Source organism: Dama dama, chromosome X, assembly GCF_033118175.1.
Source record: "Dama dama isolate Ldn47 chromosome X, ASM3311817v1, whole genome shotgun sequence".
NCBI lineage: Eukaryota > Metazoa > Chordata > Mammalia > Artiodactyla > Cervidae > Dama > Dama dama.
This window is the reverse complement of record NC_083714.1, coordinates 134,834,823-134,861,021: the sequence shown is the minus strand read 5'-3', so window position 1 is coordinate 134,861,021 and position 26,199 is coordinate 134,834,823. Positions and strand designations below refer to the sequence as shown.

At 43.7% G+C, this 26,199-nt stretch overlaps 1 protein-coding gene across 6 annotated transcripts in view; it reads right to left on the bottom strand.

The window, feature by feature from the left end:
- The window catches only part of PHKA2 (phosphorylase kinase regulatory subunit alpha 2), a 93,176-nt gene that overhangs the window by 33,075 nt on the left and 33,902 nt on the right, over positions 1 to 26,199 (bottom strand). For 5 of the 6 annotated variants that reach the window (XM_061135973.1, XM_061135978.1, XM_061135975.1 and 2 more), the window contains exons 6-13: positions 23,159 to 23,241; positions 20,802 to 20,882; positions 19,586 to 19,684; positions 17,663 to 17,809; positions 15,947 to 16,000; positions 15,224 to 15,346; positions 10,368 to 10,463; positions 5,767 to 5,874 (exon numbers count right to left, since the gene is read on the bottom strand). In XM_061135973.1, the coding sequence (XP_060991956.1) occupies positions 5,767 to 5,874; positions 10,368 to 10,463; positions 15,224 to 15,346; positions 15,947 to 16,000; positions 17,663 to 17,809; positions 19,586 to 19,684; positions 20,802 to 20,882; positions 23,159 to 23,241 (791 nt within the window). The remainder of the gene's footprint in view (positions 1 to 5,766; positions 5,875 to 10,367; positions 10,464 to 15,223; positions 15,347 to 15,946; positions 16,001 to 17,662; positions 17,810 to 19,585; positions 19,685 to 20,801; positions 20,883 to 23,158; positions 23,242 to 26,199) is intronic. The other variant, XM_061135977.1, reaches the window with a different exon arrangement.

Sequence of the window (26,199 nt, the reverse complement as noted above, 5' to 3'; positions counted from 1 at the left end):
ATTTGTTCCCGATCTCACTGATACAGAAATCAGAGCTGGACCATATTAGAGATGATCAAACCCAACCTCTTCACTCTAAAGATGAGGAAACTAAAACAAACAACTACATTTAAGCAAAAGTTGTACAACATTTAAAAAGTAAATAAATAAAGATGAAGAAAGTGAAGTTAAGAGACCTGCCCAAGGTTACAGAGGTGGTCAGAGGCAGGGTTGGCTTTCCAAAGGAGATATATGAATTTTTCCTACTCATAAAGAAAAAAGTGTTAGCTCTTCTCTAAATTTTTGGTAGAATTCAGCTGTGAAGCCATCTGGTCCTGGGCTTTTGTTTGCTGGAAGATTTCTGATTACAGTTTCGATTTCCTTGCTTGTGATGGATCTGTTAAGATCTTCTATTTCTTCCTGGTTCAGTTTTGGAAAGTTATACTTTTCTAAGAATTTGTCCATTTCATCCAAGTTGTCCATTTTATTGGCATAGAGCTGCTGGTAGTAGTCTCTTATGATCCTTTGTATTTCAGTGTTGTCTGTCATGATCTCTCCATTTTCATTTCTAATTTTGTTAATTTGGTTCTTCTCCCTTTGTTTCTTAATGAGTCTTGCTAATGGTTTGTCAATTTTGTTTATTTTTTCAAAAAACCAGCTTTTAGCTTTGTTGATTTTTGCTATGGTCTCTTTAGTTTCTTTTGCATTTATTTCTGCCCTAATTTTTAAGATTTCTTTCCTTCTACTAACCCTGGGGTTCCTAATTTCTTCCTTCTCTAGCTGCTTTAGGTGTAGAGTTAGGTTATTTATTTGACTTTTTTCTTGTTTCTTGAGGTGAGCCTGTAATGCTATGAACCTTCCCCTTAGCACTGCTTTTACACTGTTCCATAGGTTTTGGGTTGTTGTGTTTTCATTTTCATTCATTTCTATGCATATTTTGATTTCTTTTTTGACTTCGTCTATGATTTGTTGGTTATTCAGAAGTGTGTTATTTAGCCTCCATATGTTTGAATTTTTAATAATTTTTTTCCTGTAATTGAGATCTAATCTTACTGCACTGTGGTCAGAAAAGATGACTGGAATGATTTCAATTTTTTTGAATTTACCAAGGCTAGATTTATGGCCAAGGATGTGATCTATTCTGGAGAAGGTTCCATGTGCACTTGAGAAAAAGGTGAAGTTGATTGTTTTGGGGTGAAATGTCCTATAGATATCAATTAGGTCTAGCTGGTCCATTGTGTCACTTAAAGTTTGTGTTTCTTTGTTAATTTTCTGTTTAGTTGATCTATCCATAGTTGTGAGTGGGGCATTAAACTCTCCCACTATTACTGTGTTACTATTAATTTCCTCTTTCATACTCGTTAGTGTTTGCCTTACATATTGCGGTGCTCCTATGTTGGGTGCATATATATTTATAATTGTTATATCTTCTTCTTGGACTGATCCTTTGATCATTATGTAGTGTCCTTCTTTGTCTCTTTTCACAGCCTTTATTTTAAAGTCTATTTTATCTGATATGAGTATTGCGACTCCTGCTTTCTTTTGGTCTCCGTTTGCGTGAAATATTTTTTTCCAGCCCTTCACTTTTAGTCTGTATGTGTCCCTTGTTTTGAGGTGGGTCTCTTGTAGACAGCATATATAGGGGTCTTGTTTTTGTATCCATTCAGCCAGTCTTTGTCTTTTGGTTGGGGCATTCAACCCATTTACATTTAGGGTAATTATTGATAGGTATGCTCCCGTTGCCATTTACTTTGTTGTTTTGGGTTCACGTTTATACAGCCTTTCTGTGTTTCCTATCTAGAGAAGATCCTTTAGCATTTGTTGAAGAGCTGGTTTGGTGGTGCTGAATTCTCTCAGCTTTTGCTTGTCTATAAAGCTTTTGAATTCTCCTTCATATCTGAATGAGATCCTTGCTAGGTACAGTAATCTAGGTTGTAGGGTATTCTCTTTCATCACTTTAAGTATGTCCTGCCATTCCCTTCTGGCCTGAAGGGTTTCTATTGATAGATTAGCTGTTATCCTTATGGGAATCCCTTTGTGTGTTATTTGTTTCTCCCTTGCTGCTTTTAATATTTGTTCTTTGTGTTTGATCTTTGTTAATTTGATTAATATGTGTCTTGGGGTGTTTCACCTTGGGTTTATCCTGTTTGGGACTCTCTGGGTTTCTTGGACTTGGGTGGCTATTTCCTTCCCCATTTTAGGGAAGTTTTCAGCTATTATCTCCTCGAGTATTTTCTCATGGCCTTTCTTTTTGTCTTCTTCTTCTGGGACTCCTATGATTCGAATGACACCTATCTTACTCAAAGTCTTCCAGAAAATTGCGGAAGAAGGTAAACTTCCAAACTCATTCTATGAGGCCACCATCACCCTAATTCCCAGACAAGGATGCCACAAAAAAAGAAAACTACAGGCCAATATCACTGATGAACATAGATGCAAAAATCCTTAACAAAATTCTAGCAAACAGAATCCAACAACATATTAAAAAAAAAATCATACATCATGACCAAGTGGGCTTTATCCCAGGAATGCAAGGATTCTTTAATATCCACATATCAATGTAATACACCACATTAACAAATTGAAAGATAAAAACCATATGATTATCTCAATAGATGCAGAAAAAGCCTTTGACAAAATTCAACATCCTTTTATGATTAAAACTCTCCAGAAAGCAGGAATAAAAGGAATATACCTCAACATAATAAAAGCTATATATGACAAACCCACAGCAAGCATTACCCTTAATGGTGAAAAATTGAAAGCATTTCCCCTGTAATCAGGAACAAGACAAGGGTGCCCACTCTCACCACTACTATTCAACATAGTGTTGGAAGTTTTGGCCACAGCAATCAGAGCAGAAAAAGAAGTAAAAGGAATCCAGATAGGAAAAGAAGAAGTGAAACTCTCACTGTTTGCAGATGACATGATCCTCTACATAGAAAACCCTAAAGACTCTACCAAAAAATTACTAGAGCTAATCAACAAATATAGTAAAGTTGCAGGATATAAAATTAACACACAGAAATCCCTTGCATTCCTATACACTAACAATGAGAAATCAGAAAGAGAAATTAAGGAAACAATACCATTCACCATTGCAACAAAAAGAATAAAATACTTAGGAGTATGTCTACCTAAAGAAATGAAAGACCTATACATAGAAAACTATAAAACACTGATGAAAGAAATCAAAGAGGACACAAACAGATGGAGAAATATACCGTGTTCATGGATTGGAAGAATCAATATTGTGAAAATGGCTATACTACCCAAAGCAATCTATAGATTCAATGCAATCCCTATCAAGCTACCAACGGTATTTTTCACAGAACTAGAACAAATAATTTCACAATTTGTATGGAAATACAAAAAATCTTGAATAGCCAAAGTAATCTTGAGAAAGAAGAATGGAACTGGAGGAATCAACCTGCCTGACTTCAGACTATACTACAAAGCCACCCTCATCAAGACAGTATGGTACTGGCACAAAGACAGAAATATAGATCAATGGAACAGAATAGAAAGCCCAGAGATAAATCCACGAACCTATGGACACCTTATCTTCGACAAAGGAGGCAAGGATATACAATGGAAAAAAGACAACCTCTTTAACAAGTGGTGCTGGGAAAACTGGTCAACCACTTGTAAAAGAATGAAACTAGAACACTTTCTAACACCATACACAAAAATAAACTCAAAATGGATTAAAGATCTAAATGTAAGACCAGAAACTATAAAACTCCTAGAGGAGAACATAGGCAAAACACTTTATGACATAAATCACAGCAGGATCCTCTATGACCCACCTCCTAGAATATTGGAAATAAAAGCAAAAATAAACAAATGGGACCTAATGAAACTTAAAAGCTTTTGCAGAACAAAGGAAACTATAAGCAAGGTGAAAAGACAGCCCTCAGATTGGGAGAAAAATAATAGCAAATGAAGCAACAGACAAAGGATTAATCTCAAAAATATACAAGCAACTCCTGAAGCTCAATTCCAGAAAAATAAATGACCCAATCAAAAAATGGGCCAAAGATCTAAACAGACATTTCTCCAAAGAAGACATACAGATGGCTAACAAACACATGAAAAGATGCTCAACATCACTCATTATCAGAGAAATGCAAATCAAAACCACAATGAGGTACCATTACACGCCAGTCAGGATGGCTGCTATCCAAAAGTCTGCAAGCAATAAATGCTGGAGAGGGTGTGGAGAAAAGGGAACCCTCTTACACTGTTGGTGGGAATGCAAACTAGTACAGCCGCTATGGAGAACAGTGTGGAGAATTCTTAAAAAACTTGAAATAGAACTGCCATATGACCCAGCAATCCCACTTCTGGGCATACACACCGAGGAAACCAAAGAGACACGTGCACCCCAATGTTCATCACAGCACTGTTTATAATAGCCAGGACATGGAAGCAACCTAGATGCCCATCAGCAGATGAATGGATAAGGAAGCTGTGGTACATATACACCATGGAATATTACTCAGCCATTAAAAAGAATTCATTTGAATCAGTTCTAATGAGATGGATGAAACTGGAGCTCATTATACACAGTGAAGTAAGCCAGAAAGATAAAGACCAATACAGTATACTAACACATATATATGGAATTTAGAAAGATGGTAACGATAACCCTATATGCAAAAGAGAAAAAGAGACACAGATGTACAGAACAGAATTTTGGACCCTGTGGGAGAAGGCGAGGGTGGGATGTTTCAAGAGAACAGCATCGAAACATGTATATTATCTAGGGTGAAACAGACCACCAGCCCAGGCTGGATGCATGAGACAAGTGCTCGGGCCTGGTGCACTGGGAAGACCCAGAGGAATCAGGTGGAGAGGGAGGTGGGAGGGGCGATTGGGATGGGGAATACATGTAAATCCAGGCTGATTCATGTCAATGTATGACAAAAACCACTACAATATAAAAAAAAATTAAAAAAAAAAAAGGTGTAAGACACAGTTTCCGCCCCCAAGCACATGTCCATTACATTGCGGAGATGATCATATCCATGAAACTATTACTCCATCTCAGCACCTAAGGGCCACTTGCACTGTGACAGCTTTACCTGGGTCTTCTCTCACATACCAGGAACTCCAGTGACACTGCTCTCCAGGCTTCCCCCATCCCCGCACCCCTCCCCAGGAGTCTAGACACCCAGCTGAGCAGGATTCTCCCAGGAATGAGGAGCCAAGTGATAAAAAGCACTCACACTTAGGACTGTCGCAAAAAGATTTGTATTTTAAAAACTAAGCCTGGGGGTAAAAAGATGTTTCACAAGAAGGAATGAGTCAGAGACAGCAGGGGTATTATGGCCTGAGGGACCATCTAACACAAAATTCACTACAGAAAACCAGCCACTGCCCCTTCCTGTAGAGAGCACTGGAGAGTCAAGACCATGTGCAGAAGCTTCCCAAACCCTGTGTCTCTCACACATGTGTGGACCTTGGCTGAGAAGTTTCCAACCTCCTCCTGACTATCCACTCACCCACGTTCTAGCCACAGATGGGAAATGCTAGCGGGAAGGGGTGTTGGGGAAGAGACAGGGAGTGCTTGGCTTGCAGGTGACCCTGAAATGGTTTACCGTAAGGGTGGACCCAAGTCCAGGCCTCCAGCCTCAGAGCCAACCCCAATAAGTTGACTTTACCGCCATGAAGATGCAAAGGATATTCACAGCCACACTGAACAGAGAGCACCTGTGCTCCTCCAGGGTCCCTTGAACTTCCAATCAGATGGTTTCCAGGCAGTGAAGCCCCCAAGTCCCTTACCTCTGCCAACAGGGAGCTGAGGATATACAAGGACTGACCCCACAGATGGGGCACCTTCCCCAGGGGAACTCTATCCACTGTGTGAGGATTCTTATACTCTTCATCCACCTGGCAAAGAGAGGAAAACCCCAAGTCAGAACGTCAGAGGATAAAACAGCCAGTGGCACTGTACATGGGGAGCGCACAGAGGATTTAAAAGTGCCACTCATTTGATCCTCCAGACTAATTCTGTGCAAGAGCTGGGACAGGGAGGCCAGGAAAACTGAGGCCCTGTGGGGGCCACATGGCTAAAAGCAGCAGAGGTGGGACTCCAGCCCAGGCCTGGTTCCAGCAATGCTCTGTGCACAAGCACACTGATGGCAAAAGACAGAGACACTCTGGAAGTCAGGCCTGCCTTCTTTAAGCACAGCTCTGGACAACAAGAAATTTCAGATCTCATGCTTATGTTTGGCTGTATTATGGGCACAATAATCTAAAACATCAGCCAACAGCCATGGCAGTGTAGTTCTGAACACTATGTCAGCTTTCTATCTTGCTCTCCTCAGGTGTTCAGGAACTGTGTGTGCCTATGCGAGAAAATTACCAGAAGGTGGCGCTATTTATTGAGGAAAAACAATTATACTATTCAGTTCAGTCAATCGTGTCCAACTCTTTGCAACCCCATGGACTGCAGTACACCAGGCTTCCCTGTCCATCACCAACTCCCAGAGCTTGCTCAAACTCATGTCCATCAAGTCGGTGATACCATCCAACCATCTCATCCTCTGTCATCCCCTCCTCCACCTGCCTTCAATCTTTCCCAGCATCAGGGTCTTACTAGATCACTCATTTTCCATCAGGGACTCAAAACGCTGAATCCATTGGGGGCTTTTGACTCATTAAAACAAGCTACAGTTCTCGCTGACGGGCAGTGCTGGCTACATGTTGTAAAAGTCAGTCTGCAACCTTCTCTGTTGTCAAGTCCATGCTAACCTTTGGGTTTTTGATCATTACAATGTTTGTTGGTTGGGGGTTGGAGAATTTCCTTCTCCAGAAAACATAAACCAGTTGAAGGAAATAGAAAACACATCTTCCTCCAAAGGAAAAACTCACATCATTAGGCAAGTTATTCTCTGCTTGTGGATTAATAACATCAGTGATGTTAATATGAAACTGAAAGGGAAAGCTGCTCAGTTGTGTCCAACCCTTTGCAACCCCATGGACTACACAGTGCATGCAATTCTCCAGGCCAGAATACTGGAGTGAGTAGCCTTTCCCTTCTCCAGGGTATCTTCCCAATCCAGGAATGGACAATGGAACCAGGGTATCCTGCACTGCAGGCGGATTCTTTACCATTGGAGCCACAAGGGAAGCTCAAGAATACTGGAGTGGGTAGCTTTTCCCTTCTCCAGGGGATCTTCCCAACCCAGGGATTAAACCCAGGTCTCCCACATTGCAGGCGGATTCTTTACCAGCTGAGCCACCAGGGAAGCCCAAGAACACTGGAGTGGGTAGCCTATCCCTTTTCCAGTGGATTTTCCCAACGCAGGAATTGAACTGGGGTCTCCTGCATTGCAGGCAGATTCTTTACCAACTGAGCTATCAGGGAAGCCCACGTGAATATATTCAGTAAATTTTTAAAAATTTGCTGTAGGAAACTAAGACAAACTTAAGCTTATCAACTGAACAAAATTAAATGTTAGGAGTAATCAAATAGGATAAAAATTGGAGGGAGATTCTCCAAAACATTGCAGTGTAAGATTAGAGAGAAATATTTTCTTTCTATAGAATGTTGAATGTTCTGCAGTTTGCAGGATTACTTTTACAGTAAGATGGTATGTTAAAACTTTTTGAAATGTAAGTAGTGTTAAGAAAGACTGCGCAGATCTGGAATGGGAACAGGTCGATGCAAAGAACAGAAGACAGCTCAGTTCTGCCCTTCTTCCACCCTCAGCTAGCTCCTGCCTCCCCGTGTCTCCTTCTCTCCACCTCAGTCCTTCCAATCAGCTTGCAGGTCCTCTAATGCATCAAGCCTTTGTCGCCAGCACGGCACTCCGGTATCTGCCCTCAGACCATGTACTTGCTCCTCCCACCTCCCTAGCTTGCAAGCTGGCAGAGGGAGAGCTGGCATCGTGACCCCTCTGTACGCCAGTACGTAGCGTGCTTCCCGACCCAGGGCAGCTGTTCCAAGGACGTCTGCTGTGCACGCTTGCCTGAGTCTCAAGCTGTCCAATGGAGGACCCGTTGGTGGGTGGTGCCTTGCAGATGTATGTCTGGCTGTGGAAATGAGTGATGCTGGAACCCAGGCCGGATGCTGCCTTGGCTGCTCCAAGAATGAGGCCCTTTTTCTAATCGGCACAAAGGTGCCATAGGGGTCTGGGTGGCCCTGTCTGTAGCAGTCTCTCCATATTACTGATGGGATGGGTGAACCTTCCCAGCTGTCATCTAGAAGCAACCAATACAAACTGTGCTCAAAAGAATATTCAAAATCAGTGCCTAGCTGATATGTAAATACACTGGATTAAAGGAGGACGCTGAAATGACAAGTACAAGCATGGAGGTCAGATGAGAAAAAGTTGCAGAGTAACCCTTTACACCCTGCAGCCATAACTGTTAATATTCACCAGAAAGAAAAGCATATAACACCTAGCATTTACTACAGTCAGGAAATGTGCCTTTTAGTGGAACATGGATGGATGGTTATTCTCTACCATAAAACAGGTAAAATACCCTTGAAGCTATTCAGTTTCCCTCGCTCTGCTTCCAGGTTCCAAATTACCTCCCATGACTAATTTAGTCTTGTCAAGTACCTCAGTACTGGAAAAGGGGCAACCTGAACACACAATTGCTAGGAAGTAACTACCCAGACCCACCGTCAGCTGCACCCAGACCCCCAACAACACATCCACATCACACATAGTCAAATGAATACAATTGCAGGAAATCTAGGCCTTGAACACTCAAAAAGAAAACAGCCCCTGCATGCTCCATGGTTTGATCTGTACAATGATGGACTCTCCATCCCCCCTAAAATGCACCACACATTGGGAAGCAGGGTGCAGGTGTCAGGAGGCCCTGAACCGGGGTCTAATTCCAAGCAGAGCCCAGTGCTGTCTGAGCTCTGACAGATTCCACAGCCTCTTTGAACTGAGGCAGATAATTTCAAAGGCCTTTACTAGTCCTCTGACCATGTGCTTGTGGGCCTGATTCAACCACAAACTCCTAGACCCAAACTGCTATGTGACCGCAGGGTTACGCTCCAGTGCAGGCCCTGTCAGCTGGGGGAGGAACCTTGCTCTCTGAAGTCTCTTCTGCCCTGAAATGTCTTAATGAAGCTTTAAAGCAACAGGAACATTCAAAAGAGAATAAGCCTTGAAATGAGGATTCTTCTCTGCTTAACATGAGATATGTAGAGGGAAATCTTCCCATTAAGATATATTGATCCATCATGACCCAATTTAGGAAAGTGAATAGAACTAAACTACCTTTGGGCATCTTCCTGGAACTGGCCAGTTTCTCTCTTCCTGATATAGAATGGCTTCTAAGCGATCACTCAAGCTCTAGCACAGGAACTGTGTGACTGAAAGGAAGATTCTGAACTACCCCTGTACAGGCAGACCTCTGTTCCAAACCACTGCAATAAAATGAATATAAATGGAGTCACATGAAATTTTTGGTTACCCACTGCATAAAAAATTATGTTCACACTATACTACCATATACCAAGGTCTGTCCTGGTGGCTCAGATGGTAAAGAATCCACCTGTAATGCAGAAGACCTGGGTTTAGATTCCTGTGTTGGGAAAATCCCCTGAAGAAGGGAATGGCAACTCATTTCAGTATTCTTGCCTGGAGAATTCCATGGACTGAGGAGCCTGGCAGGCTATAGTCCATGGGGTCACAAAGAGTCAGACATGACTGAGCGACTTAACACTTTCACATACTGTAATCTATTAAGTGTACAACAGCATTATGTCTAAAAGAAATGTACCTATCTTAATTTAAACATACTTTATTGCTAAAAAATACTAACCATCACCTGAACCTTCATCAAGTTCACGAGTAGTAACATTAAAGATCACTGATCATACATCACCATAACAAATAATGGAAAAGTTTGAAACGTGGGAATTACCAAAATGTGACAGAGGCATGAAATGAACAAATACTATTGGAAAAAACTCAATGAAGGCTTGCCACAAACCTTCAATTTGTAAAAGTAAAAAAAAAAAAAAAAAGCAAAGTTACCTGCCAAGTGGCAGTAAAGCAAGGTATGCCTGTATATCTCTCCCTCTCTCCCAGGGAGATTCTGTCTGGTTTCTTTTTCCACGGAAATGTGTAACAATATGGCGCCCAACAGTGTTCTGTGATTTTAGGGCCTGCTTGGTCTTGAGCTTGGAAGAGGGACAGGTACCCTCTGAAGGTCCTCAACTAATACCTCCCTTGGGCAACCTCCAGGTCAAGCATGGCTCCAAATCCATAACTTCTGTGATAAACAGCAATGCTACCCAAGACTCAAGAAATCACTTCTGGAGAAAAAGTGTTAGGTCTGAAAGAGGAATGAAAAATACCAAATGGCCAAGCCCAACTCACTTCCTTCTAGATAATCAAGTACATGGTTACCTTGTCAGGCGGGATGGCATAGAGTTCAGGCAACAAGTGGACCCCGTTCTTGCCTCTGATCAGTATCCCCTCCAGGGCTTCACGGTATTCTTGGACCTAGAAAACAGCACCATGACCCATGGGGTGAAACAACAGCACAAGACAGGAAAACAGCTCTCTGGGCAACAAACAGATTAGAAGTAGCACACAGGGCTAAGAAATGCACAAACACCTGCAGCTCACAGAGTGCAAGAGGAGCCTGGACTGTTGCTGATATCAAATGTTAGGAGGAGTGAAAAGCAACTGGTCTTCTATGTGTTGTTTTTCAATCATGATTTAAATAGTCCACTCTTAACTTCTCACATAGTTAAATTTTGTCTCATCAGCTAGACTATAAGGTTTTTGGAGTGGAGGCCAGATCTTAAGCAGTGCATCCTATTTCCACCTGTTGGTAGTTTTCTACTGAAAAAGTGCTCAAACTTGCTCAAGAAATGTTTGCTGAATGAATCAGATGTGAAGAAAAGGAAGTGTGTGTACTATGATCCATGTACCCCAATACTTAGGATGTACCACTCAGTAAAAGCTGTTGATGTAAACGTTTCTATTAAATTTAAAAAGCAGTGATCAAAACCTATGCATTAAAAGGGAAATGGCAAGGAAAAAACCCTAACCAGCCACCTAGCTATTTAACACATTTCATCTTTGGAGAGTTAATCAAGTGCCTTTCAGATCTCATGTTCTTTTCTTCTGAAATTTATGGACAGCAAAGCATGATGGGGTGCATCACTTTTAAAATGAGTGGAAGGGACAGCATGTGGGCTAAGAATAATAAATCCTGTGAGACCTACAAAATAAGGTACTAAGCACAGGATTTTCTGTCTCCTTAGCCTTTCATTTCTGGTAACTGTCAAACTTGTTCGTAATTGAAATTCCAACTCAATCTTTTTGAGATCTGTCAGTCCTGGGGTAAAAAGACAGAAAACATAAGACCTAAGATAATCACTAAAGTGTAAGAATAAAAGTCAACAAAGAGGGAATATTAGTATTTCAAGCTTATGGCCACTTCTGTAACACTTCAGCCTTCAACAGAGGCAGCTCTCAAAAACTAAAATGAATCTCAGATTGTGTATCCTACACCAGAACACGTGACTGAGCAGATTAAAACCCAGCAAGATGTTTGAGCTCCTCAGTCACATAAACTTCATGAGAACAGCTCTTTTCTGCTCACCAAAGTATGCATGGCCGCAAATGCCAAACAGAGTTTTACTCAGCAATGAAAAGAACGAATCTGAGTCAGCTGTAGTGAAGTAGGTGAACCTAGAGCCTCTTATACAGAGTGAAGTCAGAAAGAGAATAAATATTGTATATTAATGCATATATAATGGAATCCAGAAAAATTGTACTGATGTACCAATTTACAGGAGAGAAATGGATATGCAGACGTAGAGAATGGACTTGTGGACACAGCAGAGCAAGGAGTGGGTAAGACAAATTGAGAGAGTAGCACTGACATATACACACTATCATGTGTAAAATACATTAGTAGTGGAAAGCTACTATATAACACAGGAAGCCCAGCCTGGTGCTCTGCGATGACCTAGAGGGGTGGGATGGGAGAGGGGAAAGAGGCTCAAGAGGGAGAGGATATATATATATAAAATAAAATTATGGCTGATTTGCATTGTTGTATGGGAGAAACCAACACAACATTGTAAAGCAATTATCCTCCAATTAAAAAAAAAATAAGGCCCTACTGTATAGTACAGGGAACTTTATCAATATCCTGTGATAAACCACAATGGAAAAGAATATGAGAAAGAATGTATATATATGTGCAACTGAGTCACTTTGCTGTACAGCAGTAATTAACACAAGATTGTAACTCGACTATACTTCAATAAAAAATAAAAAAGAAATCTGTCTTGAACAAATGAACACTGTATTAATAAATATTCATTTAGCACTTACTATATACTAGGAATGGGGCATATGCCAGAGAACCGGATGGAGACCAACTCTAGCAGGGTCCTTTGACAACTAAGTGGGAAATACACTGATAGGTGCTAGGCTGTTATAAGAGCTGTGTGGCATATATAAAAGCTTTTAGGCCTTCTGAAAGAAGAGACACTTAAAACGAATCAAATGAAGGGGGAGGGGAAGCTGAGGGTGGAAAGCATCAGTTCAGTTGCTCAGTTGTGTCCGACTCTTTGTGACCCCAGGAACCGCAGCACGCCAGGCTTCCGTGTCCATCACCATCTCCCAGAGTTCACTCAAACTCAAGTCCATTGAGTCGGTGATGCCATCCAACCATCTCATCCTCTGTCGTCCCCTTCTCCTCTTGCCTTCAGTCTTTCCCAGTATCAGGGTCTTTTCAAATGAATCAGTTCTTCGCTTCAGGTGGCCAAAGTATTGGAGTTTCAGCTTCAGCATCAGTCTTTCCAATGAATATTCAGGACAGTTGCTGGGCATTTGAGAAGATGGGAGAGACAACCTAGCCTGCCCAAAGGCCTGAACAAGTTTCCATCTGCTTGGATCACAGAACTCAAGAAAGGAAATAACTAGAAATTGGGCTACAGTGGTGAAAACAAGGGCCAGATCTTCTGGGACCCTACAAAACATGTGAAGAGCCTGTACCTCATCAAAAAACAATCAGGAAGCTATTCAAAGCTTTTACAACAAGCAGTAGCATCATCTTTTTCTTAATAAGATCACTCTGGTGATGGTGTGGAGAAATAGCAGAAAGCGAGGCTGTGGGCTGGGACACCTGTTAGGAGGCTGATACATTAAATAAGATACTAGCTAAGAGAGGGCTTCCCAGGTTGGCTCAGTGGTAAAGAATCAGCCTGCCAATGCAGGAGATGCAAGATTGATCCCTGGGTCAGGAAGATCCCCTGGAGGAGGACATAGAAACCCACTTCAGCATTCTTGCCTGGAGAATCCCATGGACAGAGGAACCTGGTGGGCTACAGTTCATGGGCTTGCAAAGAGCTGGATACGACTTACGCACTGAGCACTACCACACTAGGTAAGAGTTGCCTTAAAAGATGGTAAAACCACAGCTGGTCAGAAAAGAGCAGCAGCAACAACAAAACTCGTCTGTGGAAGACTGGCGCCCCCCACCCCGGAGAACCCCACCTCCTAGTTCTCGAGCCTTTATACAATGTCCCTACCCTTGAATGACTTACAATAAAAAGCCCTCAGATGTAGATACTGGATTAAGCTAATCAACAGAGAATTTCCTGTCACCTATTTTTTCCTACACCAAGCTGAAATTTGGTCCTCTCCTCGTGTCCTCAGATTAAAGAGAAAAAACAAAAGACCCTGGAATCTACCCCTGCCAAAGTTCTACATGGTCAGGTAATTATAGAAACCATACTTATTTCTCCCAGCCTGTGGCCCTTCCACATTTAATATCTAAGTGTTTCAGCCAAACAGATAATGATCGAGACACTCCAGTATGGAAAAAGGTAAGACACTTGATCCCTGGCTTATCCTAAATAAAACTGCTAAAAAAGAATAAAAAGTTTAACAATGTCTGTCATTCTACATGCCCCCTCAGGCTACACCTTTGTCTGTAGTTTACCAATCTTGAGCCTGTGAATGCCTTGACAGCTGGTCCAAAGGTGGTAACTGTTTGCTCAGATCAAAATGTTAGCCTGAAACCAGGATCAAGAGAATATTTTCAAATGAGTGCTAAGCGGTTTCATTCCTCAAGCCCTAGTTGTGTCTACGCCCCTTATGGGCAGGAAGTATCCAGAGAGGTCGTTGTCCTCCTTCTCTCAACATGGAAAAATGATCAAAACAGGGAGGACTGAAACCAAGGATGATCATTAGTCAAATCTATTTTTACCTGTAACAGGCCTTCACTAATCAAGGTGCTTTTAAGACTCACATGTCCTCCAAGCAGCACATAGCCTAAACAATGTTTGCTCGAGTTGTTTTCCCAGAACTTGGAGTCAACTATGTCTCTTTCCAACTGAGCTGGTTAAGACTGGTTAGGACCACCCACCCTCCAACAGGGCATGGGCAAGTGTCTGGTGACTTTGGGGCATCAGGGGGCTGGAAACTGCACCCTCAGATCATGCTAAGCACCTCCATTTTGGAATGTGCAGAGACCTGTGGCCCAGTTACAGTTGGGCAGAATGAGAATTACCACTCCTTTTTCCAGTCACCTCTCCCCAACTTCAGGCCACCGTGCTGCTTTATTCTTTATCCCATAAATACCCCGAGCCTTAGTCTTCATGCAGGCAGACCTGAAACTTGTTCTCCTTGCATGGTGGCCTTGCGAATAAACCCTCTCTTTGCTGCAAACCTCAGCATCTCAGCGTTTTGGCTTGCTGTGCTCTGGCAAAACAAACCTGGTTTGGCAACACTAGCCCTGAAAAAACCGAATGCAACAGAAGTGACACTTTGCCAGTTTTGGGCCTAAAGCCTTAAGAAAGCTTGGCAGCTTCTGCTTTTGCATTCTGGGAAAAGACGACCACCATGTAAAAAGCTTTACTGTCCAGAGACTGCAATGATGTGAGAAGCCCAAGTGGAGAATGAAGACCCAGGCGAACAGTCCACTTGAGCTCTGGGCCAACAGGCAGCGTCAAGCTGCAACCACGTGAGGGAGACTGGTTCCTGCAGCCCTGCTGATCCCAGTTGACACCAGAAGCAGCAGAGAAGCGCCCTGCTGAGCGCTACCCAAATTACACAGCACTGAGCAAACACAATAGCTGTTTTAATTCACGAAGTTTTAAGAAAGGTTTTTAAGCAGCAACAGGTAACTGACACAGTGCCCCTGAATTTTTGCATAACCCTATGTTCTAATAACCATCAGCACACCATTGCCATGAAAATGCTGATTACCAACACAACGCCCAGTATTTTCTCACCTGAACGGCATCACCACTGAAGACTCCATCTATTATGAAATAAGTCCAGAACACAGGCCATTCACATTCAATGTTTTCGAAGAGCTTGAGTTCAGCAGGGTCATAATGCAATCGGTTTGGGTCCTAGAACCAAACAGGTAAATGTTCTAAAAGGTAGAGTCAGATTACATACATAATACCACTGTGCCTCACTGGGTGTCCCTTGCTTTCTGACTCAGGGCAGCTTTGAGGCTGGTATGATTAGGATTCTGCTAAAATGGGGAGATGCTATTTTTGGCAGTTATCCATGGTAAAATTTCAGAAAAGTAAATTAAATGTATACAACACTACTTGGTAGTTTATTAGACTAAGCTTTCTCTATCTCTATAACAAATAAGGAGGAATTTGACTCTCACAGTACTGAGCAGACTATTTCATTGACATCGTTTTATCAGTCACTATGACAAAGGAACCCAAGGAGGCCACAGCTGGCCTTTTAAAAACCATGTGAGTGAGAGAACTGTTTGTTCTTGTCAGCAAGCTGGTTTTAAATCACCAGCTTGCTGTTCTCCTAATGATCTTACTATTCTATTGCCTAACTCCAGCTTGCTGACTCCAAAATTAAGACTGCTGTTTCCAATATCCCAATGTGTAAGTTTTATAATCAACAGAGGGAGAATGCCACAGTGGCAACTTAGATATCAAACATTTAAGGAATCAGAAGAAACAATCTTTAAATACAACCTCTCTTGGGGTTTTATAACCATCTCGAAGAAAGCGACAGCATCCATAACGCCCCTAAGAAGACAAAAAGAAGCATTTGATGAAACAGAAGAATTTCTTTATCTCTTTGATTCAAGTCAGCCCTTTTAGTTACAACAAAGTGCTCACTGCTATCAGTACAAAACTCATCTTTAAGTAATAAGCAAATCAAAATAAGGTTTGATCAGTACTTGGAAGGGAATGCCAAAACTTTCCATTAGAGTGGCAGTCAGGGCTGAGAGATTAATTACTCCATGGTTCACAGAATGACCATCCTTTCATTCTGATTTGCTGTACTGTGCAAAGATGCAAAGGGACCCTCGCTGCTTGGAGAAGCCACGCATGGTGATATGTGGACTGATTGGACTACTTCTACTTGAAAGACTGGAAGGCCACAAGGTGACTTCAGACTTCAATAGTTAGGCTCTGGATGCAAAGAAGCCTTCATCCTGCAAAAAGTGGAGGAGGGAGGCGGTAGGGCTTCCTGTGGCTTAAGGCCATGGCTGCTGGGTTTCCTGATGCAGGCTTCAGTGTTCCTCTCCAACTTCACAGGTGCCAAGAAAAAAGGGCAGTGGCAGTGCTATCTGAATCTGCCTCCCTCATCCCTGGATCGCAGTTTTGGGTGTCCATTCTCCAGTTTCTTAAGTGTTTGGGGCTGTTCTAGCACTGGCCATGGAGGCAAGTGCACTCCCAATGGCCAGTCCCATAGTGTTTGGAGCGTTCTGGGAGGCCCAGTCTAGAACGTGCTCCCCTTGAAACGCTTCATTCTCTACATGAACTCTCTGCCTACTTCTACAAACTAAACAGGTTCTGTTTTCTCCACTGGCTCCTAACTGAGGCAGTGCCTTCTGGGGATATGGTTGGAGACCCCATTACCCCTTGGTTTCCAGAGGCTAAAAGCATTTTTCACCAAATCTAAGTGGGATCATCAACATGCAGATTTCGGTTTAGGAAACTTACATTTTTTTTTTTATCATTTCACTGATAACTTCAGTTGGCTAGACTATTGTATAACCTTCTCAGTTTGGTGTAATGTGTTATAGTTCCTGCATCTCACGTCAGAGCAGAGATTTTAAGATTTTTTTTTAATGTGGGCCATTTTTAAAGTCTTTACTGAATTTGTTACAATATTGCTTCTGTTTTCTGTTTTGCTTTATTGACTGTGAGGCATGTGGGATTTTAGTTTCCTAACCAGAGAGGAACACTGCACCCCCTGCATTGGAAGGCAAGGTCTTAACCCTGGACCACCAGGGATGTCCCTGGGATTTTTAATCTCAGTTTAACTTTGGGATCTTCAAGTCCCCAGAATTGTGTGTCAAGTCTGAGGATATTGGGACACATGCATTTTTTTCTGGCAGGGACTGTAGCTTCATGAGATTCTTAAGGAGTCTGTCTACGATCTCTAAAGGGTTCAGAAGCTCTGTCTTAGAAGCATAGGAGTGATACAAATTGAGGTTTAAAAGTGCCACCTGGAACTGAAACTCTGCTGCGCAAGAAAAGAACCAGGGCATTGATGGCTCAGAGACTTAATTTTCTCCCCTCCGTTTTCAGCCTTGGGTACCTCCATCTGTCAGTCCCACTCTGATACCGAGAGATCGACCGCAGGGACAGCCCAGGCCTGAGTGAGCTGCTCCACGTCATTCTCTGAAAGGGGCACTTAACACAGGGCAGAAGGGTACCAGTGTGAGCAATGCTTACCTGCAGCTTGGAAATAATTTCATTTTTGGTCACATTAACCAGGTTCACATCTTCCACTGCAAAGGCCGGGAAAGAAATAATGGAAAGAAGCCCAGCATCAATCTCTTTTGACGTCGAGGCTCTTGGCAGCATGGAGAATAGAATAGACTGAACGAAAAACAAACAGGTGTTAAGCCTGGAAGCACTAACAGTTACATACAGCATCTAGCAACTATGACTTGACCCCAAGGGAACATATGAATGAGTTTTTGCCTACCAACATGACCCCTGCTGGGTGACTGCACCTACCAAGCCCATGTGTCCTGTTCCTCACAGGAGAAAAGAGGGTCCTAGTGCTATGCCTAGAGCCCGTGCTGAGAACTGTCTCCCTTCCTTCTGTACCTTCTGTTGATACTGCTGGGCCATTAGGGCATGCAGGGGAGGAACTAAGGACTACCTCATCAGGTTAGCGTGTCCTGACTGCAAAGACAAAGAAGAACACACATACAAGACTAGCACAGAGAAATGCCTGGCTTCTGCAGAGGTGACCAGCTGGACTGGGTGACTCAGAAACCACTTAAAGGAGTCAAATCCAGAAGACCACACCAACAGGCAAAACACTTTAGTCCAAACAGAATTAGTTTAGTCCTAGAAAGAATGGCTTACTTAGTGGCACTATAATATGGCCTCAATTATAAGGTGGTTGGATTAGGCACTGTAAACTAAAGGAAGGTGAAATTATAAGGAACAGTTTGGGAAGGAAAGGGAGCTAACCCTGCAATCTAACATGTACAGACATGGGACTAGATTCCTGCAAGCACAAGCTTATTAACTCTTCCATGTGAAGAAGGAATTCGAGAACTATGTCCAAATCACACATGAGGACTTGGAGACGCAGAGACTCAGGCTGACGGGCATGCAGCTAGTCTGCAACAGAGTTAGGATTCTAACCCAGGCCCAGCTAGCTAGAGAGCTCATGCCATCTCCACTGGGGACTACACATCTATTAAGAAGCATACCAGCTTAACTTTATTAAACCACACCCCAAGAAACAGCAGATTCCCCACTAAGGACTATTTAATTGGGGGGGGGGGATGGAATGAGCTAGAAGGAGGCTAAATATGGGGGGAACCCTTCAGCTTCAGAACAAAGCTTAATTTTTCTCTAGCCAACTGACCCCCAAGCCCAGTTCTTTAACTAGTCACTCTCCCTAGGCTCTCTCTGCCTGAAACAAACACTACCACTGGAAGCTCTCTGCATACAAGTTTTTATGTCTCTCACTCACACAGCCTTAGCACAGTGCCTGTATACAGTGAGCCCCCAGTAAATAAGAGTTTGCTGATTTGCTAGCAACTGGTGACCTACTGTCTGATAAATGGAGCCACCTAATCTGCCCCAAATCACCCCTTTCTCTAACCTGTGTTTCATGGAGGTTTTACTGATTTGCCTTTTCTCCCATATCATCTCTCCTCCACCATTCATTTTGCCACTACCCTCTAACAAGACTCCACTACCTGTCCAAGTGAACTACTACTTGTCAATCATCAAATTTGGGGACCTCATGAAATAAACCTAAGAGAAAACCATCTACATGCTCAAAAAAAAAAAACAAAAACGTAAAACTGACTTCACCTCCAACAGAACACAGGTGTCTTGACTGCTGACTCCATACAAACACCACTGCTCTATCTTATGTTTGCACAATCCTTTCTGGCTCACAAAGTACTCTGACCAATTAAGTTGATTAACTCTGATTCTCATGACCACCTTGTGCAGCAGTGGGGGTAAGTCCTAGTATGCCCACGTTATGGATGAAGGAACTGAAGCACAAAGAAGTCAAGAGCCACCAAGCTAGGAAGCTGGGGAACCTGAACTGGAGCCCCAGTCCTCTATGCCATGAGTCTCCGTCTTTACTCTCTGAATGTGAGAACCTTGAGCCATCACCTGGCAGTGTTCCACCTCATCCGGCAGGACATGGATCACAGACTTGCGACCTCCATGGGCTCCAAAAAGGTCCAGTTCATCAATTGCTTCAAGGGCTGCCTACAAGCACAAGTATGAATTACTGAGTATGGGTAGTACACATACACTCCCATATCTCATACTTCTTTTTCATTAAGCAATCGAACATATATGTTTTCCCAAAGGTGATGAAATTCGTCTTTAAAATCCAGCTTAAGTATCCTATACTCATGTTCTATCCTTATTTTCAGAGCTTTCCTGTGTTTTGCCTCATTGCAGGAACAAGATAGAGAAAACAGAATACCATTTCCCAAAATGGAATTTGTATTCTACCAAAAACCAAATATTAACAACATAGCATCATGCGTGTAAGGGGTGGGGGCTAAATTCACGATTGGTTTTTCTTTCACCTATTTCAGTGGTTAACTTCTAACATTAGCATGTTTGGCACTTAAGAAAGTAAACTTTTTTAGTATTAAGTATGTTTTCCATCGGTTGACCTTAACAGAGAATATTTATTGTCGCTTTAAAAATTATAGTTCTGGAGTCTGTACTCTGTAAAATTCTGCTTCAGCCTTGAGGAAGAGGGGATGGAGGAGCCATGCTAAATATCTAAGGCAACAGATGTCAACTGGTGGCCAGCTGGCTGAAATTGCCCCATGGTCATGTTTGGTTTGGCCTGAGGAAGTTTTTACAATCATCTTAAATTAGAACCCCTTTACAAAGTCTGCAGTGTCCTCAACACATGCCACTCCCGCCCCATTATTTTTCTATCTGGCTGGCTTCACTTGTTTATATTATGTGCCTGACCTGACCCTGTAGACTTTTAAACTTGTGAGCCCTGCCCTACAAAATGTTCATATTCTTCAGCCCTCTTTATGACCCAGGAAACAAGACTGGACATCATATATCCAGTTTTTTAGATAACAGAAAGAGCTTAGAGGCATGGGTGATGATGCTGGATAATAAGGAGGGAATGCACTGATTTTCAGGCACAGGCAGATTTAGGTGTAGGAAACCTCCATTATTTACCTATAATTTCAGTTGGTTGGGGTACATGTACCACTTGAATTTCATACTTGATGTTGACTTTTGAAAAATAAGCTAACCAGATGAAATCCAAACCCCTGAGGATAAGAACCAAACCAAAGCCATTAAAGAGGCACAGAAGGAAGGACTAACAGGACCAGACTGTCACCTTGGCCATCCCTACGGAGCTTGCATTCAATTCTGGAATACCCTGATTAGTCTTATCTCCACGTTCCCACATTCCATAATCCTGTTGGAGAAAAAGGGGAAAAGAGGTATTAATAGGTGACAAGTACTATGGAAAAATGATTCCTTTACGTCCCTGCAGGCATCATGAAATGTGACTATCTCTTCTCAAAGGGTACCAAATTCATGCCTTTACACACTCAAGCTGTATTCTTTCTTGATTTCAGTTCATTTGACCTCTGGTTAGAGTTCTGGAAATAAATACTCAAGTAGAACAAAAATGCATGCGAATACACTCAGTTTTCTTATATCTAAAAGTTATTCATTTGTAAGAAACTCATGACGTGTAGAGAACAAAATATTTTATCTTAAAAGGCTGAAATTCATTCAGCTAATACGTCTAAACTTGTATTAAATTGTAAGATGGAATAAAGAAGAAATGGGTTATAACTGGGTGAAATCAACCAAACCATTTAAAATAATAGATTACCTTTTGAGAAAAAAATGCTCAGCAGTAATGGGTGCAAAGTCAAAACTGAGGCTCAGAACACTAAACTTGCCTGGTATTTTGAAATGAATTAATATGAATTGGCTTAGGATAGCCCATCCACCTAGAGGACTTGATACATACATACTTAACTTTTATAGCTCATATTTTCACTGAAGAAACCCAGGCACTGGATACCGTTTTGAAATAATGCTGTATACACTATTGAAGGATTACAACCCACGACAAACAGGACCAATGCCAACATTCTGGCACTTATTATTATTAGAGAAAGATAAACATTTTCAGAATGAGACATTTTAGACTCAGACACACTAGAGTGACTTTAGACTCTTCCCTGCCGTGCAGGCCTCGTGGCTGACTCCAGGACCCCTTCCTTCAGTCCTCTGCACAGCAGGGCCTTTCCACGCCAACCCGTCTTCATTCCAACCCTGGAGCCGAGTGCCTGATTCATCCTTAAAAACTGCTTTGATCAGCTTGCTCTCCAGCATGAGACTCTAACCTGACAGCCTATTTATTCCCTAGTGGATCGTGTTCAAATCCCTCTCTCTGATGGCCTTACCTCTATGATCCAGCCCCACACTTCCTGCCTGTCCACAAGCTGACTTTACTTCCTACTATTCTGGAGCACTCAGCTGTCACCCTAAGAATACACCTTTACTCCACCCCCTCTTTCCCCAACCACCCCTTCCCTTCCCCCACACTCACAGCCATTCCTGATACTCTCGCACCCCTTTCCCTCCTCCTGCTTATCTGAGCCCTACTCATCTACCAACATCCAACTCAAGTTCCACCCTTTCTACAAAGCCTTCCCCAGTTTCTTCAGACCAGGCTTTGTCAACCTCGGCGGTGCTGACATTTGCAGCCTGCTCCTTCTCTGTTGTAGGAGGGCTGTCCTGTGCACTGTAGGGTGTTCAGCAGCATCCCTGGCCTCCACCCACTAGATGCCAATAGTACCCGCTCTCATGTTGTCAACATCGAAAATGCCTCCAGACATTGCTTGGTTTCCCTGGCAGAGCCAAAGACTGCTCCTGGTGGAAGATTATTGCTTCAGACCTGGGGTCAACAAGTGCTTGCCCTGGTACTGAATCTGGTCTGCTACACCTGTGATCCAGAAATAAGGTCTATTTGGGACACAGCTGCACTCACGAGGTCACAGGATGTCTGCAGCTGTTTGTGTGGTATCAGTACAATGGCAGAGTTAAACAGCAGCAAGAGAGACCATGGAGACTGGAAGAGCTGAGAAGATTTACTCTGACCCTTTCCAGAAAAAGTTTGATGATCCTTGCTTTGACATTGGTGGCTCTTTATTAAAAACAAAAAGCAAACTCTAGCCTTTCATTATTGCTCTTCTGGCCAGCTTTGCAGTTTAGCTGTTCTCTACAAGTGTGTGAGGCTCAGCTCTCCGTAGCAGACAGCAGCCCGGAGGAACTGCGTGTGTAGGTATTTCCACCCACACACACCTAGCCCAGGGCACCTGTCTGGGCCCAGCCTCTCTCCCTGTGCGCTGCCTGGGGCACTGATACTCGTGGTGTTGCCCTTCACCCTGATTCAGGCTCCCAGTGCACATGCCACAGGGTATTTGAGGATCTTATTTAAAATAAACCTAATGAATTCAAACAGAGCATATGGCACATTTCAACAACAAAAGCTCCCCAACTGGGCTCCTGGACACAGATGTGCACTTTGTGTGCAGAGGTGACATAATCTTATATCTCTAATCTTGCTAACCTTTGGGCCAGCCCCAAACAGCCTGGCCCTCAAACAGCTGTATGATTTCTATCCTTCCTGACGCTGTAACACTGGAAAATAAACACTGGATTTGAACTTACAGCAACTTTATACGCAGCTTCTATGTAAAACACAAGATTCTGTATGAAGGCCACCTCGTCAAGAGTGAAAATAATACGTAAGCCTACAAAAGAAAAACAAACAATAAGTTTACGGAGTTATGTTGTAAAGAGAGTTGCCAATTACAAATGACAAATCTTATACTTGAAAATAAATCATATACCCTCTTTTGCATATTTCTTACTAGGGCATCAAAAATTAAGTATGAAGTCAGTCATAACAGTTAATGTCTAATTCAGGAAGGAAAGAGGGGAGGAAAGAGGGAGAGAAGGATAAGGAGGGAAAGATGGAGGAGGGAAGGAAGAAAGGAAGGAGGGAAACAGGATGGGAAAGGAGGAGGGAGGTAGTGAATAAGGGAGGGAATGAGAAAAGGAAAAAGGAAGGAGGGAGGGAAGGAAAGAAGGAGGGAGGGAAGGAAGGAAGGAAGGTGGTAAGAAAGGAGGGAAAGAAGGAAAGATAGAAGGAGAAAAGCAAGGAAGGAAGGTGGTAAGAAAGGAGGGAAAGAAGGAAAGATAGAAGGAGAAAAGCAAGGAAGGAAGGCGGACAGAAGGGGGAAAAGATACAAGGGAGGAAGGGAAGGAAAGAGAGGGAGGGAAGGAAGGAAGGAGGAAAGGAAGGAGTGATGAAAGGAGGGAAAGAAGTTGAGAGGGAAGGACAGAAAGAACGAAGGAAGGAAGTAGGGAAGAAAGGACAGAGGGAAGAATGGAAAGAGGGCAGGAAGAAAGGAGGGGAGAAAGAGAGGGAGGAAAGGAGAGAAGGAGGGGAGGACAGGAAGGAGGAGGAAGGTGGAAAGGATGGAAGGAGGGAAGGATGGAGAGGAGGAGGGTAAGATGGAAGGAAGGAAGAGGGATAGAAAGGAAGAAGAAAGGGAGGGAGGAGGGAGGGAAGGAAGGAAGAAAGGAGGGATGGAAGGAGGGAGAGAGGGAAGGAGGGATGGAAGGAGTAAGGGTTAGAGAGAGGGAGGGCAGGAAGGAAGGAGGGAAGGATGGAAGGTGGGACAGGGAAAGGGAAATAAGGAAGGAGAGAAGGAAAGAGGGAGAAATGAAGGAGAGAGAGGGAAGAAGAGAGGAAGGAGGGGAAGAAAGAGGGATGGAATGAAGGGAGGAGGGGGAGGGAGGAAAAGAGGGAGGCAACAGGGAAAGAAGGAGGGAAGGAAGGAGGGATGCAGGAGGTGAGGAGAGAGGGATGGAAAGGAGGAGGGAATGAAGGAGGTGAGAAGGGAACGAAGGAAGGAAAGGCAAAATGAGGTAGGGATGGAAGGGGAAGGAGGGGAGGGAGAGAAGGAAGGAAGGAGGGTGGGAAGGAGGGGTAAAGAGGGAAGGAGGCAGGGAGGGCGGGAAAGAAGGAAGGAAGGAAGGAGGGAAGAAATGAGAGAGGGAAGGAAGGTAGTAGGAAAGAAAGGAAGGATGGACAGGAGGAGGATGGGAAGGAAGGAGGGCAGGAAGGAGGGAAGAAAGGAAAGGAGGGAAAGGACAGAGGAAGAAGTCAGGGGAGAAAGGAGGAAAGGAAGGAGGGAGGGAGGGAGGAGGAAAGAGAAGGAGGAAGGAGGGAAGGACAGATGGAAGGAGTCAGTGAAGGAAGGAGGGAGGGACGGAAGGGAGAAATGAGGGAAGGAGGGAGAGAAGTAGGGAAGGACTGAAGGAAGAAGGGTAGAAAGGAAGGAGAGAGAGAAGGAGAGAGGGAAGGAAGGATGGTAGAAGGGTAGGAAGAAGGGAGGGATGGAAGGAAGAAGGAAAGGAAGGGAAGGAAGGAAGAAGGCAGGGAGGGAAGTAAAGAGAGGGAAGGAGGGAGGGAAGGAAGTGAGAGGGAGGACAGGATGGAAGGATGGAAGGTGAGAAGGAGAAAGGGAAAGAAGGAAGGAGACAAAGAGGGAGAAAATGAAGGAAGGATGGAGGGAACAAGGGAATGAAGGAAGGGAGGAAGGAGGGAGAGATGGAAGGAGGAAAGGAGGGAGGGAAGAAAAGAACAAGGGAAGGGCAGAGGCAATGAGGGAGGGAAGGAAGGAGGTAGAGAACGAGGGGCAGAGGAGGGAAGGAGAGAGGGACGGAAGGAAGGAGGGGAGGAGGCGGCAAAGGAAGGAGGAATGAGAGGAGGGAGGGGTAGAAGGGGAATGAGGGGATGGAAGGAGGGCAGGAAGGAGGGAAGACAGGAAGGGTGGAAGGAGGGAGGATGGGAAGGAAGGAGGGAAGCAGGGAGGTAGCGAAGAAGGAAGGAAGGAATCAGTGGAGGAAGGAGAGGAGGAGGGAGGGATGAAAGGATGGAAGGGGGAAGAAGGGAGGGAAGGAAGAAACAAGAGAAGGAAAGGAGGAGGGATGAATGGAAGGAACGTGGGAGGGATGGGAGGAAGGATGGAAGGAAAAGGGGGGGGGCGAGAAAAGGAAGGAAAGGAGGAGGGGATGATTTATGGAGGAAGGGAAGAAAGGAGGGAGGGAGGGAATGAGAGAGAGAAGCTAAGAGGGAAGGAAGGAGGGAGAGCAGGAAGGAAGGAGGGGGAAAGGAAGGATGAAAGGTAGGAAGGGGAAAGGGGAGGAGAAGGAAAGGGGAAGAGATGGAAGGAAGGAAGGAAAGAAGGTGAGAAGTAAGGAGGAAGGATAGAGGGGGGAAGGAGGGAAGGAAGAAGGAAGAGAAGTGGAGGAGGGAGTGAACAAAGGATGGATGGAAGGAGGGAGGGATGGAAGAAAAGAGGGAAGGAAGGAGGGAGGGAAAGAGGGAACGAGAGAGGGAGGGAAGGAACAAAGGAGAGGAGGGATGGAAGGAAAAGGAGGGAAGGACAGGATGAAGGAAGGAGGATAGAAAGGAAGGAGAGAGGCAAGATAGAAAGTAGGGAGGAAAATAAGGAATGAGGGAAGGATGAAAGGAAGGAGGGACGGAAAGAGTGAGGACAGAAAGGAGGGAATGAAGGAGGGAGCCAAGGAAAGATGGAAGATAAGAAGGGCTCTGCTTCTGCATGTGTGCCTAGGAGTAGAAATGATTGAAAGAGAAGATGTGGGGCCTTCATATACGTGTGGGATTTGTGCAGAGA